A 19,332-nucleotide genomic window follows, 5' to 3' on the forward strand; every position below is an offset into this window, starting at 1 on the left:
TCCTGAGAGTGTAGACCTCCCCAGAGGTAAGAATTTAATTCCTTTTCATCAATCCAGACCTCCACATCTAAAACTCTCTTTATCTGGCAATTTCATATTTTTCTACTTCCAGCATCTGTCATCACTCTTACTCTGACCTGTTCTCTTATTGTGACCTAGCTTCTTCTCAGTAAAGGCAATGATTAGCATGAGATGGAATGACTTACTGCACTGTCACAGAGCAGATCAGGAGGCTCAATCAGCCGGATGTTAGCTTGAAGTCCCTCATATATTTATGTATCCAAAAATTTAAGATTAACACTGGAGAAGAGAGTGGTGATGTTGATGGGAGGGGCTGAGAGTAAGAAGATAAACAGAAAAATAAATCTTTGTGTTGACCTGCCATTTCCTTATAGGACATTTTGCTCCTCCTAATGATACCACTGTGTTATCTTCTTTCAACGAACGGAACATCCAGTTGAGTCAGACTGATACAAGATAGAGACTCAAATATACGTCAGACTTGAAGCCTGATGTTATCTGTTTCCTCTAAACCGCCAACAGCAGCCAGAAAAAGACTCCCAGCAAAAGTGTTTCACGCAATAGAGCAAATTGTCACAGTGAACAAACACTGACACAGCACCGTGTTCATGATGCCTCCACTGGTGGATTGATGGATACTGATATCAATGCAAGTGGAGTCCGGACAGAGCCTTAAAGTGTAACCTTTGGTAACAGCACCCCATAGTGGCAGCTGGTGTTGCTCATTCCTAAATCACAGCTGGGCCATTGTAATATGTGCATTTTATCAAGCACATCTGTATTAAATCAGAGAGAGGACAATTAACAAATATAAATATGTTAATGCAACCTGTGTAGTTTGGGTTTTATTTAAGCAGTTTCTGCCATACTAACATAAAGACCTAAATGTGAATGACATGAAAATTCAAGTCCCCAAACGTTATGATAGTGCTTTTTTTTAAAAATCCATGTTTATTTTTTTATTTTTTTATTATTTATTTTGATGCCCACAATTCAAAAAGGTGTTTTCACAGTCATTTTGTGAACCTTCACAGAGAGCTCAGTTCTTTTTTCGGGACCCTAGTCTCTATAACATCTCTGCTAGAAATGTGAAATGTGTTAGAAATGTGGTCAGAAGACTCGGATAGTAATTCATGCATCCTTTGCTTTCTTAAAAATCTCTTATTCATCATTGGCACCTGGGAAAAACAGACACAGAGATGAGCAAAAACAACAAAGAGATCCAAAGAAGATGAGGACAGGGGTAGGAAGCCATATATGTTAGCACAGCCATGTCTCTCCATATTCATGATTTGCGTTTTGCCCAAATTACATTATTTTTGTTATTCATAAAACTTGCATTTAAAGTTTAATCATGGATGACAGCTCAGCTGTCAGCCTTGTTCAGAAATAGATATAAGTGACCTTCGAGGATAAATGTGAACAACCTACACAAAAACTGATCAAACTAAAAGTCTTAGTTTGATCTGTAATAGGAAGACACATTACGATCACCATGTCTCCATGTGTGAATGAACAGGACAGAGTGCTGGGCTGCTCTGACAGCTGATATCTGCTTCTGTCTTCTTGTTTAAAAAACAACAACAAAACAGACTTAGATCAGGTTTTGTGTAGGTGTTTCATATTTATCAGAACACATGGAATGTGAATATTTGCAATGCCTTTAAATTTTCTTTACATGTGTGGTTACATTCTCTTCTTTTCACCGGCATCAGTAGCAGTAGTATAACCTCAACTGTGTGGGAACCTCATGAACTAAGAAAATATGACTCCACTCATTAAAGAAAAAAACACAAAAGGAAAATGGGAAAAAAGGAAAAATGTTTAAATATGCATTCAGGTGAACTGACCCTTTAATGACCTCTCCTGCTTAATGAAGCTTTGTCTCCATTCTGAAGGTCCAGAACTGATGAAAGACACTAGAGGGCAGCCAATACTCATCTATAAACCTTTCAGCCTCGGTCTGGACTGTCTGTCGCCTGCAGCTCCACATTCAAGCTGAATTATACTGTGAAATAGGATTACGTGTCAAGCAATGCAATGATTGAGCACAATTGTTGGAGTTTGCCAGGAGAGAGGAATAAAAAGGAAAATACACAAACACAAATTCCTATTTGTCATGCTGATGTGAGTCATGTGTGAAACAACATTAAGATAAGTCAATCCTGGATGTCAAATGATGGGTATCTTAGCATCCACAATGCTTCTTCTTTTTTTTCATATGAGTAAAAAATAGCAGCAGCTCTCCCCAGAGAGTATACAGGCTGAGTTATGGCTCCATAATTATGTGCAGGAGTGAAAGTGTGCGTATAAATGAACGTGCTGCGTTTTAAAAAGGAGTTTTATTATGGTTGCTGTTTCTTCAGATTGTGGGCTGGGGAGCAGATCTCCCTTTATAGGTTATGTTTCCTCTCCCAAAGACCCCGCTCGTACCTAGGGTAACTGAAGAGGCTTGCTTGAATTATACAGAGGCACGTTTAGTGTTTGAAATAATCCAATAAAAAAGGGAGACAGATCAAGAAACCTCCTCAGTTGATGAGCTCATTCCCACCTTCCATCAGCATTTCCTGCATCATAATGAGCAGCAAATCTGTATATGTGCACACAGGCAGATGGCTGGACTAGAGCGGCTGTCTTAAAGAATTTATTTTTGCCCTAACTCTTTGAAGTTTCAGTCACACTAGATTGACAGGGCTTCCTCTCCTCCAGTGACCCCCCAGGTGTTACCTAGCTCCTTTAGGGGTCAGGTCCCACAGAATGCATCCAGTTGAGCCAATTAACCCCATGAAATGAGATCAATAAACCCACGACACCATATGCATTATTAGCAGGTAGTAAAATAACATTAACAAAGGGTTTAAATGGCTAAATCTGAGATAAAACAACACAGATATAAAAAGTTCTGACCTAGTGACAAAAAGATATAGAGCAGGTCTTCCTCTGGTGCTGCAGTGTGTGTAAAGATACAGGGAGGACAGCTCACGTAAAGCTCATCTATAAGTGCAATTAAGCAGAAATCGAGCCGCTGGGAGCCAGGGGACCTGTGTAGTGATATCACGCATTTCAGTCCATTAACCTGCTTCTAATGAACTGAGTGTTATTGGGGAAAACTCTTTATTAATCACACCGGACTGAGGTGACGGTCACTGGTTCATCGTGTACGTCAATACCCTTCAGCAGGGCTCCAGTTCGGTGTCCTTTGGGGAGGACAAACAATCTGACGATACCGTGTATGATGTGACAACGTGTGTGAGGATCAAATGCATTCTAGGAGATCCACAGCTCAGCATTAACCTCCTCAGTTACCATATGACAAGAGTTGTTTTTGTTGTGACAAGTGCAGTGTGAAAAAAGATCCAGTCTTTCCCAATCAATGATTTTCACCCACCCACAGTGATGATTATATTTAATGACAGGGTTGCTGGTGAGAAGTACCCACAGAGTTGTGGTGGATTAGTAATGCTGTAGGCTAAAAAACTCATGTCAGAAATACTCACAAGGGAATGGAAAACACTCAAGCCCTCACACAAGTGGGACAGATGCTTATTGTTGTGTAACTACTGGATATTTAGGTTTATTGTAACTTATTTAATTATATGTTGGATCAACTGAGTAAAGAGAAGGTAACTGAAAGAGGGAGATGCTAGAGAGGTGGGAAGAAAGTGAGATAAGGGAGGGGGTAAGAGAGGGAAACAGAGATTGGAGACTGGAGAAAGAGGGGGACAGGCACAAACACATGGGTAGGGGAAGGGAGTGAGGTAAAGGCAGAGTGTGTGTGTGAGAGAGAGAGAGAGAGAGAGAGAGAGAGAGAGAGAGAGAGAGAGAGAACTGTTAAAACGTCTGTTTGCTCTTGCCAGTCTCAGCATCGCTCAGTTTCTGCAGGAGGCTGCAGCTCCATCCCTCCAGGATCTCCACTGGCACCAGTGACCAGATATGATCTACCCACCACCCTGTGTACCCGTTTAACTCTGAGCCGGAATCGCTTCATTTTTGCATGGATGATAACAGCCTTCCGCATGTTCATGGATTTCTCACACCATATGTAATCTGACTCAAACACTGGATTGGTGAGAAAAAAAGAAAAGACAGTAGAGTATCACTCCAAGTGGTTTCCTACGTTTTTTAGGTCTGTGGAAACAGCACTTTAGTCAGGCATGGGCATGGGACCGTGCGCCAGCCGAATGGGACCGGGTGCAGTAGGAAGAGCATCTTCCTGAAGGAGGAAAAGCCCGTCTTCGGGAGTTTGTTCTTCTTACCATTAACAATTTATATTCTTTTTTTTTCTTTTTCTTTTTTTTCCTGCCGGGGCAGGGGACTGTGGGTTTTACGCGCCGGAATGATGCGTCCCAACCGAGGCTTCATCCTGCTCCTCCTCAACGGAACCGCTTGTTTGGTAAGAAAAGAGTGGGAGTGTGCAAAAAGATAAAAGAAAAAAGTCACGCCGGGGTCTTTATGCGTCTTTCTCCGAATTACCTCAAAATACCTTCTGCGTCAGAATATACCGTAGAGTAGGCTACAAACTTCCAAACTCCGTGATATACGCTAATTAAAGGGGAAATGTTTGCGCAGACGTGCGTGGATAGCAACTGACAGCTTAGATTAATTTGATGGAAATGATAAATTACGAGACGTGCAGGTCATTTGTGCTTCTTACAAAGATGCAGAGATAATCCTCGACTGCTGCACGACAGCACTGTGTTGACCGCAAACCAAATTCTGCTGATGTCTGGTTTGTTTTTGTTTTTTGTATCACTAGTAATTGTTAAGACAATAACATTCACTCTGACCCCGCTCGTCTCGGGTACGCCGGGCGCAGTGTCACTATTCTCGGGGGACACTCGTGCTGGCAGCGTGCGGAGCGCACCGTGCCATCGGTGTTTGTCACATATCTGTTTTACTCTGTGCGTCTTTGGAGCCGCTTCAGTCCTCAGCTCTGTAACACTGTCAACAAACACTACATGGCCATTAAAAAGTTACAGTGTTACAAATTTATGATTTACTCTATCAATTGAACTCCAAAATATCAAACGCAAAACTGTGAATCAACTGAGGAAAAGTTTATTTAACCTTCCGTGAAAACCAGGCGTTAAAAAAATGCATTATACACAAGATATAAGCCACATTTCAGCACTCTTTAAATTATGGCTTTGATTTGATATAAGCTGTAGCACCTTTACACTACAGGGCCATGCCCCAGGGTTCTTGTGTGTGAAATGGTACAGCAGAATCAGCAAGACAAAAAGCTTGAATACTTTTTCATGTGAAAGATCCACAGAAAGATAAAAGCGCTGGTTTGTTTTTGTAGTCTTTGCTGTGAGAGCTCTTACCTTATTGAACGATGTGATTAAAGACTGAATTTATACAGTAGGTGAGGAGAAATTTATGAGATCTAATTCAGCAAATTAATGCTAAATTGATTCATACACAACACTCCTGCCAATGGATATGTAAACACTGAAGTTTCTGTAGCTTAAATAATACTTCCAGCATTGCATAACCTTACAATTTAATTTGGATCACCCACTCCTCTTTCATGTGCGCTTCTAGATTTATTAAAAAGCAGCCTTTAATGAGAAGTCAGCTCTTAAATCGCATGAGAAAACTTGAAAACATCCTTCTGTTCGGAAACCCCTAGGCTAAGGGGAGCTCAGTCATCTCAGGGCCCAGGGAATGAGCCAGATCCAAAAAAAAAACATAAAAACATGAGTGACTGAAATACTGAAGTGAGGTTGAGTGGCTGTTCAACCCGTCTGTGACGGCATTCCTTCAAGGATGACCTTGTGGTTTTCATATTAAGGTATTATTCAGATACTCAGAATAAAGTGATAGCTCTTTTGAGGATCTGAGGTCTAACAGACATTGGTTTTAAGTGACTTAACAGACTCAGTGATATTCTTGGCTGAGACGGAGCTCTTTCAACGGATTCTTCTGTTCTCTGTGAAATATGAGACCACACGCTGTCTTAAAATATGGGGGACGAGTGCCTTTTCAGCTGTTGTATAACTAGATACAAGAGTGGGGATAATAGGCTTAACACTCACTTGTTGTTTTGGTTCTGGAAGCGTTTTGTGAGCTGCAGGGCCGCAGCCTATTGTAACCCAGAAGGTCTGTGGCTAAATGATAATGACATTAATTAGAGCATTTTTTTCTCCCTCTCGCCAGACCATGTATCTATGAAAAACGTACACGGCCTCCCTCAGCAGGGAATCTTGGGTAATTCATTAGCCCTGTGACATTGATAAATTATGGAGCAATTAATAAATTAAGTAACTTTTTATTAAGTAATGGAGCAGTGATTAATAATTAAATGAGCCTGCTATGCATTAAAAATTTGATTTGGATGATTTCTGTTGTAATAGCGCTGCAATTTTCAGAGAGGGTTCAGTCTCAAGGGATCTTTTGCAAATGGCTACTAATACAGACGACTATTAACACAAGGTGCCACTCTGGTTGTTGTTTATGTGATGAATGATGTGTTTCAAATGTTAATTATTCCCTGAATTTGAATGAAGGGTTATGAATAATAAAAGCCATCTCAGTTGTATAATTGACTGCTTGAGAAATTATGTTTATTTTTGGCAGCAGTTGGAGTTATTTTTCATCAGTGAAGCTCAGCAATCTGACTGCATTTGTTTCACTAAACTAAATCGCTAGAGTGAATTTTCTCAAGATAGTCTATTGAATACTTAGGATGAAAGTGAGTCAGCTCTAATGTGAAAATGTTTAGTTTTGGAAGGGCAAATAGACAGGTAAGAATGTAAGAATGAAAGAAAAGAGATGGAATGAACCAAGATATTGGTGCTAAAAAAGGAGTCAGCTAAACATCTGCCTCAGAGGTTTATACCCCTAATTGACAGTCATCACAGATTCTGTGTGATTTTCACAGAATTACACATGTTAATCCACTTGTAATTACAAACGCAGCCGTGTGGATGAACCAGGGTTGATGGGATGAAATCTCAGACCAGCCAGTGAAACCTGGGAGGAGTGAGGTCAACGAAATGTGCAGCTCTCTCTTTCAACAATCTTAAGAACTATCAATAAAGGCATGAAGTGTCCTCGAAAAGGGCATTGAACTCTGATACTCCGGTGAGCTGCAGAATTTCTTCTCTGCAATTGTTTGAAGAACCTTGTGCTTTTAAATGCATTACTCGCATTCAACATGGCACATTTGTGTTATTTTAGACTTGAAAATGCAAACCTAACTATAATTTTACTGACAAGGAGAATTTCGTCTCTACAGTTCAGTAAATGGAGATATTCAAAATGAGCTTTTTGTTAAGTAATTTTGTGCTGTAACCTTCATGTATTAAAAATCTCTGGGGGAACGTAGGCTTGACTATTTGTGAATCACAGATGCTCTTTCTCACCAGATTTTTCTGGAAAGGGTAGCCCCAGGTAGCCTTTCTGTGGCCGTGAGAGACAGAACCGCTTTATGCTCACACTGATTGCTTTCTGCACAGATGAAGACACTGGCCATCATGCTTGATAACTGAATTTCACTTCTGTAGCTGAGCACCGAATGTCACTTTTTACAAATTGAATTTCTGTGGAGACATTCACACATATTTCAAGGTCTACATGCCACACCGTTCCCTCTGCGTGTAAGTAATTTTAAAAAAAAAAAGAAAAGAAAAGAAAATGTGACACTTTGAAGAATTCACACTGGGAAATTGGGAAGTAGTGCTGTTCTGTTTTCTCTTTCTTAACTTTTACTCACACCCTCCATTTGACTTTGCCATCAGCAAGGAAACACTCACTCAAGACGGCGCATCAATTAATAACAAATTGTGCTGTTACATTTAAAGCTGGAGAGCCAAAATCACTTCTGTGACAAAGACAAGATTTTACATCACAGAAGCATAACAGCACAAAAACTGAGACAACAAAAGACATTAAATCCAGGCAGCATTTGCTGTGTCTGAAACAGCAGAAGACAGCATGGTGCGACAAACGCACTCTGTGCAAACCTGAAGATTTGTGCGTGTAGTTAAAGAGCAGAGGCTGCCTGACGCTAATTCTAACCACATCAGACTCCTCTCTCCATTCTGGCCTGTCACAAACTCTTAGATTCATGTTTCTTAGATACCTGTCCTCCTAGCAGGGTCACTGACCTTGTCCACCCAGATACATACCACCTCATCTTGCGAAACAAATAGAAGAAAACTCAGTCCGATGCTGCATACATTGCATGTAGTCACAAACGTGCACAGCCGCACCAGACCGAGCTCAGTTTTTTTTCAGCCTTCCCGCTCTCGTCCTCTTTGCCATCGGTGTTGCAATCGGCACGTCAGAGCTTATAAACTTTCACTCTGCGCCTCACATCCCACGCAGATGCTGGAAACACAAAAACTCATTCATAATTGTCAAATTTCTATCATAAGGGAAGGTCGGCTCTGTATCCATGCAAGCCGAGCAGTCTACTGTGCTGAGTGTATGTGCCGTATAGTTATGAATGTCATAACTGGGTGACGTGAAGAGGAAAATGATCATCTCATTGTATCTTTATCATCAGCAGGAGAAAATGCGCATCATGTTTTATCCATCAACGTAGAGGAAAATGACAATTCAGGTCATACCCTTCAAGCAAGCAGTAATTAAATAACCAGAAAAGTTTACTCAAATATCTAAACTTCAGTATCAATAGGAGTCTTTTTTATTCAGGAAACTAAAAATCTAATGGACTTGTAGATAATAGTGTTTTTAGGCTTAACCACTTCCACATAATTCTTAATTCTGGGGTAATGATAGGAAGATAAGTTAAACAATATCCCCTTGTTACTGATGAAAACAACATTTCGAGTTTATTGTTATTACAGCATCAATCAGCTTCAGCGTTTATTTACATGAGCTTCTGGATCTAGCATTATTTGTATTTTTTCCAGATCAGTTTGTAAAAAATATGCAGAGTACTTTATCTTTGCTAAGATTAGTGTCTTTTTATTAATAATGCATTTAGAAAAGTAATTGGTTTTCTCAGATAATTTAGGCATCCTTGAATATGGCTTAAATTTGATGTCTTTGCTTTTTGATTCTTATTCTCTTCTCGTCACTTTACCTGTGTGGCTCTGGCACTATTTTCCTCTTTGTTTCATTCGAACAAATTAAACAGCTAGGAGCAGTCGCAGAACATATAAACAACATATGACGCAGCAGCGGATGAGCAGTGCTGGACAATCTTTGTAGCCTATTGCCTGCAGGGTAAAACGGCTTGAGTTATGAACATGCACAGCATGTAGGACCCCAGAGGTGCACCTCCTCCACCACCCCCGACCACCCAGTGAGCCCCTCCCACAGGCTCCAGGCAGCCCCATAGCAGAGACCCAGACAGACAGAGAGAAAGCACACACCCTGACACACTGACAGCCCTTCATATTGAAGCGCCAAGCTGTCCTCAGACAGAATACGTTGTCTCCTCAAAACCAGCACAATTTACTGTGGCATTGCTTTCTAGGAGACTGCAGGGAAGACAGAGCAGACCCTGAAAGAATATCTGTAGGTTTGTCTACTGGTTCAGATAGTGAAGTGTGGATTACAGTGCACAGCTTAAAGAAAAATGACTCGTTTCCTCGGGTATAATGAGTGGGTGTAACTCCCCGGGGAGCCAGATAAAGATGCGCATGACTTTAGCACAAAGGAATAACTAAGGATGGGAAAATCCATAACCGACATTTTAATTTCACAGAGCTTCTGCCTGAGCTAACAATAGTCAAAGTTGTTTGAATGTTTTCTGAAAATACAAACCGTTATAGGAAGTATCAATATAAAGTAAAGCTTTCATTGTTTTAAAATCTGTAGGCATCTCAGCAATAGTGGAAAAGGCAATATGGGACCAGGGGATTTGGGTTTATTTGAAAGGGGAACACTAGGCTGTCAGTGTAGTTTAACACTGAAGAAAACCAAAGCTTTCATGCTGACCTCATCATGGTGTTGCTTGAGCTGCCAGACCAGACTGAAACCAGTGTGCAGAAGCCCATTAATATTCTCATTTCTCTCAAAATCTGTAAACAGTCTGTTCTGCATGACTGACCATCTAGTATGCAGTTTACCAGCGTGCCGACCAGTGACGGTACAGTGATTTTCGGGGTCAGAGTGGTGCACATCTCCAGACAAGGCCTGCTGAGAGTCTATACATGGGGTTTCCAATTATAGGAAATGCACAGCCACGGGAATGCAGGAATAAATGGATAATGGGAATGTTTATGCAAAGCACATTGATTTCTGATTTTTTATTACATTGCTACATGAAACACCAATTTGAGGAGTTACACAGATCACACAAGCCATCTCAAAAGTGACACCTAAATGTCTATTAACTGCTTAAGCTAAGGTAACTTAATTAATCTATCCATTTTTTCAATAAAAGAAACCAAAATTGATTTTTAGAGAGTTTTATCATGGTCAAATTATTTATAGTTTACATTTACCATTTTATAGTTGCAGGACACTACATTAATGTTAACAACTGTCATTTGAGCAAGATATTATGTAAGAATGGTTTTTAAAAAAATGATGGTTAAATGTTCAAATATGCAAATCATATTGAAGTAATGCACATACTTTTCCAAAACAGACATTTAAACATTGAACAAAGCCAGGTTCCCAATTCTTCTTGGCACATTAGAGTCAAAGGGTTTCATAGAGGTGCCTTTAGCAATTTCCTTTCATCACTTCATAAATGTAAAAATGCTCTCAGTTATCACCATGGTTGTAGGAGTAAAATATACCATGAAGCAGGCTCTTAATGATAAAAAAATGAACAAAACAAGAAAATTATCCTCATAGATAGATAGAATAAAGCTCTATCTACAGGGCTACTTTACCTATAGCATCTCTCCTTTAGAAACTGAATCGTGTTTCTGTTCCTCTGGTGACATTTCCAGATTGTGTCCAGTCCAGCTGAGATGGACTGCAGAGTGTCAAATGTCTTACAAGCAAGCACTTGCGATCACGTTTCCCCTTCCTGCTTACATTTGGTTTAATCAGTTTAAACACTGAAAAGTCTAAATTCAGCTAGAAGACTGCTGAGACGGCTGGAACTTCAGACATCTAAGTGCCTGACCTGTTTGTCATATGTAAATGAGGTTTACATACTCACTTTAGCAGCTTTATGTGTATGCCACTCGTAATGCCAGACAGAACCTCAAAGCAGTCGGCTAGGCATGCGCATTTACCATGCTAATGTGAACACATCTAGCCCACGTATAAATTAAATGACAGTGACCCAACATATTCTCAGTTCAACCACAGCTGTCCGCTAATGAGAGAATCCCAAGATTCAGTACCTTTTTAGAGCTACTATAAGTGTAAAAGGAGCCCATTCACACAGTTACACACTTTCTCAGCTGGGAGTTGCACAGCTAAACCATTGTCTGATTTGGCCACTCAGCACCTCTCCACTGAAGCAATTTAACAGCCTCCCTCGGGAGCATATTAATGGTGGTTGTGCAGGAATGACAAAATTATTTTCATTTATATGGGTTCAAAAATTAACAGAAACTCTGTCGCACTGTATCAGACAACAGCCCTTAATAAAAAAGGGCATTTAACTGAGGGTTTTATGCCTCCATGAGACAATCCTGCAGTCCTCCCAGCCTTTACCAGACAGGTATGACTACTGTAGCAGTGGCTTTAATCAGCTGAGTCTCCCAGCCCTTGCTTTGGTCCCCACTCTGTGGGGAATAACTGGGGAGAAACCATCCCCTGCTGCCACTTTCCATCCTCCCTCGCACTGCCAACTTGTCGATATCTTATAATGTAAAAATTTGATAGCCAATTCAGAGTCTAGCTTCAGTCTGAGCATACAAAATGAGCCCAAGTCCTCTGGGACCGCACAAGTGAACATGTCCAAAATGGGCTGGAAAAAAGAAGGGTGGAGGATGCAGAAAGACAGAGTATGTTAGAAAAAAATAGTTTCGAATAAAAACTATTCAGTGTATTGAGTTTGTTCACGTACCTCAGATCTTAGTTCCAGTGACCCCAGAGAAGCTGGAGTAAATTATTCATTAAGAGTCAAATGGCTTGTTTCTTGTGAAATTACCTTTCTCTCGCTCACCTCTTCTTGGATCTACACTAGCTAGAAGAATAATTAGTTATAAGGGCACAGCCATTTTCAGACTTTAATCATGTAACAGAGAAATCTCCTGCAGTGAGCATATTACATCTGGAGATGGGGAAAGGAGGCGCGGGTGGGGCGTGGGTAAGGTGGTAGTGTGGATGAAGCATTGACTAACACTTAAGAAATCTGAGCTGCCTCGGTCTTTAATTAAAAATTGATGTCATATTAGAGATGAATATTTCAACTCAACAGCCAGAGGAAAGTGGAGTGCTTATTGAACTTGTCAGCTCTGCAGGACAAGCACATGCTTAAGCCCCATCGGGTGGCCCCCACTGAAGGATTCAATCAATAAGTTTACTCTTTTCCAGCTCATGCATTCATATAACACGCAAAGATACATATGTAAGCTGTATGTCAAAAAACTGACACACTACATTCAGCTCAGGTGTCCCAACAAAAGCTTCACATAAACCCTATGATAAACACTACCATGGCAATGCCATTTTAGCTAATAAGGCAATCCATTGCAATATTATCGTTCATTTTGACTGTTTGTTTCCCACTGATTGCATTTTTATTACATTTTGGTCCCTCCATTATAAAACATCTAATTCTTGAGCTGCAGAATGCGCCACTGTGTTCATGAGATCTGATGCTCAGCAGCAAGTGTACAGTCAATGGGATTTGAAGTGGTTTTAATGGGAACAAGTACATGCTGTGACCGAAAACAAAGCCTGAAGATCAGTGAGAGAAAAACGCACTGAAAACGCAACAAATTCTCATCTCAAAACGTAACATACGACGCCATATGACAAATTGTCGGTATGTTACGCAGTCGGAAACATGAGGAATGAAGCTACACATGTACATTCATTTTAGTTTCTCATCATTAATCGCTTTGGAAAACACTATCTAATATGATTAGGGATAAGATTATGATTAGGATTAAGGTTAGGCCTGGAATACACGGCTGGAACTTGTGTTACCGCCGGGAGTGTCATTCTATTGGATTCCATTCGCAATACGGTGCGTATCATGTCGACATGGAAGATTACCTTTCACGTTCCCATGGGATGTCTCGGGACGTGACAAATCGTCGGTATGTTACATGGGAATGAGAACGGTCTCGAAAACCAAGACAGTCTGCTGAAAGACAATAAGACGGGCGTAGTTAATGTAGTTTTGTTGCTACAACTCCTTTTTACAACAGTAGTTGATTTAATTATTTGATTATTTGTTTTGAAAAAAATATCAGCAAAGCTACAAAACAGAAGAAAATGCCAAATCCTCATTGAGAAGGAAAAAAATCTGAAGTTGATTACCTAATCTGTTCGCAATAGAGATGTGAAATCCACGTATCTCTTCATCTGTGAAGTATATTTTGCAGGATATCTCCAACAGTCACAAGTTACGTCAGACTACTGTGTAGACTACTTCTTAGAAACAGTGGTCTATCACCAGTCCCTTACTTCTGTGAGTTATGGTGGAGATTTTACTTAAGTCACCCCATGATCTCTGCGCTATATTATGGCAACAGAGTGTTTCTGTCACCAGGGGAAAGGGGTTAAAATGGTGTACCTGTCACAGTAACAGGCTGATTATTGCCTGTGGAGCAGCCAGGCTTCTGAGGATCGCTCCCCTACCATACGTCCTGCTGCTAGAGAGGCTTGGGGCCTGTGCTCACTGAGGCTGAATGACTCACAATTACCACAGCGACAGAGCCCGCAGCCACCTCCCATCCTCTCCAGCCGTTTCACTGACTCACTTAGTGCACATGACAAATGACAAAATCACCCCGAACCTCCACCCCCTCACTAAGACCCGACTGCCCAGCGCCCACACTTTGCATACAGTATTAAAGCTGGGATACATCTTGCCAAGCTTCATGAAACAAAACAAACTTACTCTGAGAGAAACTTCTGATTTTTCAAAGCAACATTTCACTATGTTACAATATATGGCTGGTTTATGTTGTATATTTTAGGATGACCTAGTGAACAATAAGACTTTGGTATAGTGGCTACAGCCCTGGAACAAGTGCACATTTTCTAACTCTTTAAAACACTTCTTAAAATTTTATGAAACTGATCATTAAAAAAGGCAAGGTTCTCACAGTACATCATCATCTGTTAGATTAGATTATAAATCTGAAAGCAAGTGGCTTATTTAAATACCCAAAGCAGATGGCATTTAGTGCTGGATTGTTAACAAAACAATGTTTTTGTTTCCCAAATATAAAAACATTCCCCTAAATTGAAGGAAAACGAAACTAATTTCAGTTATTCTACAATATCTTAAATCACAAGCTTCCTGTACTTTCATAGTTAAATGCAAAGGGGATAAGAATTGTAGCACTGCAATGTCATGTGCTACCATATAATGTGTGACTTCATTTACCTTTAAATACATCATTCAACAGTGAAACCACAAACAGTAGTATCCATTTACCGCCAAAAACACAACTCCAGTTAAAGGCATTGTGTTTGGACTGGTGCTCAGAGTGTGTTCTGTTACTCTAGTAATCATTGTCGCTCTAACTCAGGTTTTCTTCAGGGCCAAATTAAGCTTATTCTTCCATTTGCCTTTGACAATGATGCTGTACACTGGATCTGACACTTCCAGCAGTGCCAGACATTTAAATCTTCTGTTTAACAATAGCACAGCGTTTACTTCATCTCTACTCCTGCAGCCCAGCCTCTCTGACTCCCTAATGAAGACTGTGCAAAAGAGGGAAGGAGGAGGGATACTTTGCTTAATGTGTAAGCTACAACAAAGCATGTTGCAATATGTTTCTGCTCAGATACGAGCACTGGCACCATCTGAGAATTGCTGGCAAAGTGATGAGGATCTTAAAACAAATGGACAGTTTCATAGAAACTGTAGGACACCGCAGGGGCTCTTGAGTGCTATCTGGGGAGGCAGGCAGATTGCTACCCTCTGTGCCCAGCAGCCATGGGCTCACTGAAGAAGAGAAATCAAACACAAACTAGTCCTTCAATAGGAGCCATGGGTAATGGTATGTCATCAAAGTCATCCTGTCTAGCCTCAACTTTCTGGTCTAAAAAGAAAAAATGAGAGAAAAAGAAAAAAAACATAGATATGTTTGAAAAGATTTAAATCAATAAGTCTAAGCGCTTTTGAATTTTGGTTCATTATTAATGAGTTTGGGATTCTCAAAGAAGCTATCTGTTTCAAGAGGAAGGAGTCTTTGTCAGGACTGTTATCGGCCCCCGTGGGGAGACTGAAGGATCTAAGCGGCAGTGTAGCGTAGCAGCAGACAGGTAACTAGAGCAGAGGGAATCTGGCCTGTAACAGCCCCATGGGAATAAAACCAGATTAAGGGAAAAATGGTGTCCTCTCATCTGAGTCCACACACCAGACCACAACCACATCAGTGGGAATCCTTTCAAGACAGTTGAAATGCGATACACGTTGTTATGAAAGGAAATACATGTTTTTAGAGAGACAGAAGAATCAATATCACTGACTAACTGCAGAGCAAGTGAACAAATCTGAGTGAGCTTGAAAAACCTGCATAAAATGGAATAAAAATGAGTCAGACTTAATAATCCTGACTAAGCCTGTATAAGGAAGCCCTGGCAGTCAAGACAGTAGATGGATCAGAGCACAGACAGAGATCCATGCATTATGCATCATTGTAAAATCTCTCTGGGTAGAACGCACTCACACACACGCATGCACACACATACACAAACTTACCCCAGCGCTCGTATTTGCATCACTTATTGTTTGCATTTACCACAACTCAAAATTCACAGACGATGTGAGTGTGTGTTCCTTACTGTCAGATCCAAAGGACACAACAATTCTGGATACCTCCATGGCACATTAGACAGAAGCTACCTGTTAATAGATCATTACCATTGAATAATTACCCATTACTTTGCAAGCACATTCACACACTCATCACAAAGCTACTGCTGAGCACAGCAGCACTATGTTATCGCCCTCCTTCCTCTTCCCCTCCCTTCAGTTGATGTTAACATCTGACAGCTTTGTGTGTCTGCCGATACAGATTTTTTCTTTAATTAAAACACTGGAAGTCTTAATTGGACATTACACTTTATTCTCAGGCCCTCCCGTTTGCCCACCTCCCCACCCTCAAACACTTTGATCCTCCAACCAAATGTTTCGAGGCCATAACAGCTTCCCCATGCACTCATACCAGAGTGCTTAAAAAGCAAAAAGCTCACTTTAAAAAAAGAAACATAGCTTAGTCTCCACTTTCCACTGACATTTTTCCTTTAGGATTTTAATACAAGGCAGAAAAAAATCTTTCCAGGTGGATTATCTTGCAATTCAGTTCTGGCGAAAATGAATTAATTAATTCTCAACTTGGAAAAAATACTTTATAACAGTTAGTATGAAGGCAAATACTTGTGCAAAAACTCCACTGATTGTTGTAAGAAACAACTTCAGGACACATTTCCTGATTGCAGCTCTTCATTGTTTCAAATCCTTTGCAGAAAAATATCCACTTTCACATATATTGATTAAACTGTACAAGAACACAGGAGTCACAAATGCCACGTGAATTCATTTATGATGTGGATTTTGTGTTTGAATCTGTTCTTTGATCCCTCTGGCCTCCCAAGTAGCTGATGGAGCCTAGTGAACTTAGGGAATTACACTGCCTCTGTGAGAACGTGACATAAGGGAGTATTTCTTTCTCAGCGAAGGTAAACAAAAGATTTTAATAATAGCACTACGTGTAAAGTTATATAAATATATATAAATAAAACATTGATAGAATGTCAGTTAAAATCTCTCGAGGTATGAACAGTAAATTAAGTATTGATCAAACTGTTAATTTGGTTTCTGTCTACATTTTTTTCTACCTTGCTAATAATTGCTTCTACCTTTTTTTTTCTCTGTTTACCTTCTCTGATCCCCTCCTCCACAATACTCTCCAGGTGGCACTGAGTCAAGAAGATGACTCCTCAAACTCCAAGAGCTCCTCAGATGACTCCTCCCAGACAGTGGGCCTCCTGGGCGGGCAGGCTTCGCTCTCACCCCTGAGCCGCTGGATGCTACACAGTAAAAGCAGAGCTGCTAACGCCACCTCTCTGGAGCTGCCCTACCACTCTCCAGTCCCTTTCTCAAAGCAGGAGTTTTCAAAACAGGAGTTCTGGGAGATGTTGGGCAGTGATCTGCTCAAACCCGACGCCTCGAACCCCAGGGTCAAACGCCGACCAATTGTTAAAACCGGCAAGTTCAAGAAGATGTTTGGCTGGGGAGACTTCTATTCCAATATCAAGACAGTAAGGCTTAACCTGCTAATCACCGGCAAGATTGTGGATCACGGTAACGGCACATTCAGCGTCTACTTTCGACACAACTCCACAGGCCAGGGCAACATCTCAGTCAGCCTGGTACCACCTGTCAAGGCAGTAGAGTTTGACCTGGAGCGCCAGAGTGTGGTCTACCCCAAGGACTCCAAGATCTTCAACTGCCGCGTAGACTATGAGAAGGTGGATCGCCAAAAACGCACCTCGTTGTGCAACTATGACCCATCCAAGACCTGTTTCCAGGAGCAGATCCAGAGCCACGTGTCCTGGATTTGCTCCAAGCCTTTCAAGGTCATCTGTATCTATATTTCCTTCTACAGTACGGACTACCGCCTGGTGCAGAAGGTCTGCCCGGACTACAACTACCATAACGAGATGCCCTACCTGCCTTCGGGCTAGAGGACCTGTAGGCGGGGAGGAGAGGCAGGAGGAGAGAGGAGAAGGGGGATGAGTGGGAGTGACTGCAACTCGTGAGGAGGAAACCAAGGCTGTGAATGTCATAGCGGCAGCGAGACACTTTAAAAAAAACCTCTCTGTAGCCTGACTGTTGTAAGATGTATAAACATATATGCAAAACATAAAGTACAGTATGCAGATAATGAGGCATTCGGAATGCTTAACTGCAGTATTCATTAACTGGACTGGTAGGGAAAAATCAAATACCGCCAACTTGCACATTCTTACCTCAGACCAGTTTCTATATGCCAACTTCTCGCCAGCTATTTCTCTCTTCCATTAAGTCATTTGTTAATGTTGTCTTAATGTCCTTTTAAACACCCTTTACAAAATTCTTCTTTTTCAAAGTCACAACGCAGTATTGTATCTTTGATATGATCCACTGGAGAGCTGAAGCAAAATCCAACTTTATAAATATGGTTAAGTTCCACACTGACTGAAACATACCACAGGGAACATAAATCATTTTTTTCTCATAAAGAGAAGATGAATGTAAAGTGTAACCAACCATAGGACCATTCAGGTTACACTCTCAGTCTTTTTAAAGGGCATATATTTAATGTGAGGGAACGTCCACCCCCAGAACAATGTTTAAAGTCCCATCTGCATTCTCTGATGCAGCCACCCTACCGTATCACTGATGTGTAGTCTTTACCTGCAAAATCTAATCATAATATATCCTTCAGTTACATTACCCCAGTTCAATAAAAGAGAAATAGGAGGTGGAGAGAGGAAAAATAATAAAATTTACAAAAAAAAAAGAAAAAAAAAAAAAGAAATTGCTCATTAAAGATTCAGGACTGGGGCTTAAGACAAGTTCAGTGTGAGGAAAATAACTAGATTCTGCATAGTGATAAAATTGGCCCTTCACTCTTAAGAGAGAAGGTAGGGGAGTGAAAGACGGGGAGATTCGGTGTGCTCTTTTAATTAAAGTGGAGAAGGAGACGTAGAGTATGCAGCGCCTTCTATTGTCCCCTCTGTATGAAAAAGATTACATTTTGTTGCCGTCAGGATTCCTGATTTCACGCCTTGATAACTTTGACTGTGTGAGGGAGATTGCTCTCTCACGACAAATACTGTGTTCACTAAAGTCAGCCCGTTATCTTGAATAAATGAAAATATTATCATAATAATTACATGTAATTTAATCTCCTTTAGAACTAATTATGGTTTCAATGAGAGGGCAAAATGTATTCCTGAAAATCAAGTCAGCGGGTAGGAGGATAAGAGGACGTTCAAAGGGATTGCTGTGTTTTTGTATGGCGGCAGCAGCCAAAGCTCAGCCCAGAATTAACTGCTCTCATTAAGATAAATGGCCACTGGCTGGCCCATCTCATGTTACTCTCACAAACAATATCAGTGGAGAGCAGCCACAATGGAGCTATGAATTAAATAGGGTGACATGTTGTGTGCTGAGAGGTTACCACTGTCCTGTTTATGAGGACACAATGCCTTCTTGGTTCATTAACGATGAACAGTCACAAGACA

At 40.8% G+C, this 19,332-nt stretch overlaps 1 protein-coding gene across 1 annotated transcript; it reads left to right on the forward strand.

Moving 5' to 3' along the window:
- The first annotated feature begins 3,895 nt into the window (after positions 1-3,895).
- Positions 3,896-18,637, forward strand: LOC146711831 (neurexophilin-1). The gene is made up of 2 exons (XM_085454858.1): positions 3,896-4,414; positions 17,014-18,637. The coding sequence occupies exons 1-2, from the start codon at positions 4,358-4,360 to the stop codon at positions 17,785-17,787; spliced, it is 831 nt and encodes a 276-aa protein (XP_085310984.1). The 5' UTR covers positions 3,896-4,357; the 3' UTR covers positions 17,788-18,637.
- The last annotated feature ends 695 nt before the right edge of the window (positions 18,638-19,332 follow it).

This window comes from Copadichromis virginalis, linkage group LG4 (assembly GCF_057382275.1).
Source record: "Copadichromis virginalis isolate Kocher_CV1m ecotype Utaka linkage group LG4, C_Virginalis_male_GT1.1, whole genome shotgun sequence".
In the NCBI taxonomy this organism is placed as follows: Eukaryota; Metazoa; Chordata; class Actinopteri; order Cichliformes; family Cichlidae; genus Copadichromis; species Copadichromis virginalis.

Bases quoted from the DNA above. Each gene is read 5' to 3' on its own strand.
- LOC146711831 (XM_085454858.1), top strand. From the start codon at position 4,358: ATGATGCGTCCCAACCGAGGCTTCATCCTGCTCCTCCTCAACGGAACC. The intron at 4,415-17,013 runs GTAAGAAAAGAG...AATACTCTCCAG, and splicing joins TCAACGGAACCGCTTGTTTG to GTGGCACTGAGTCAAGAAGA.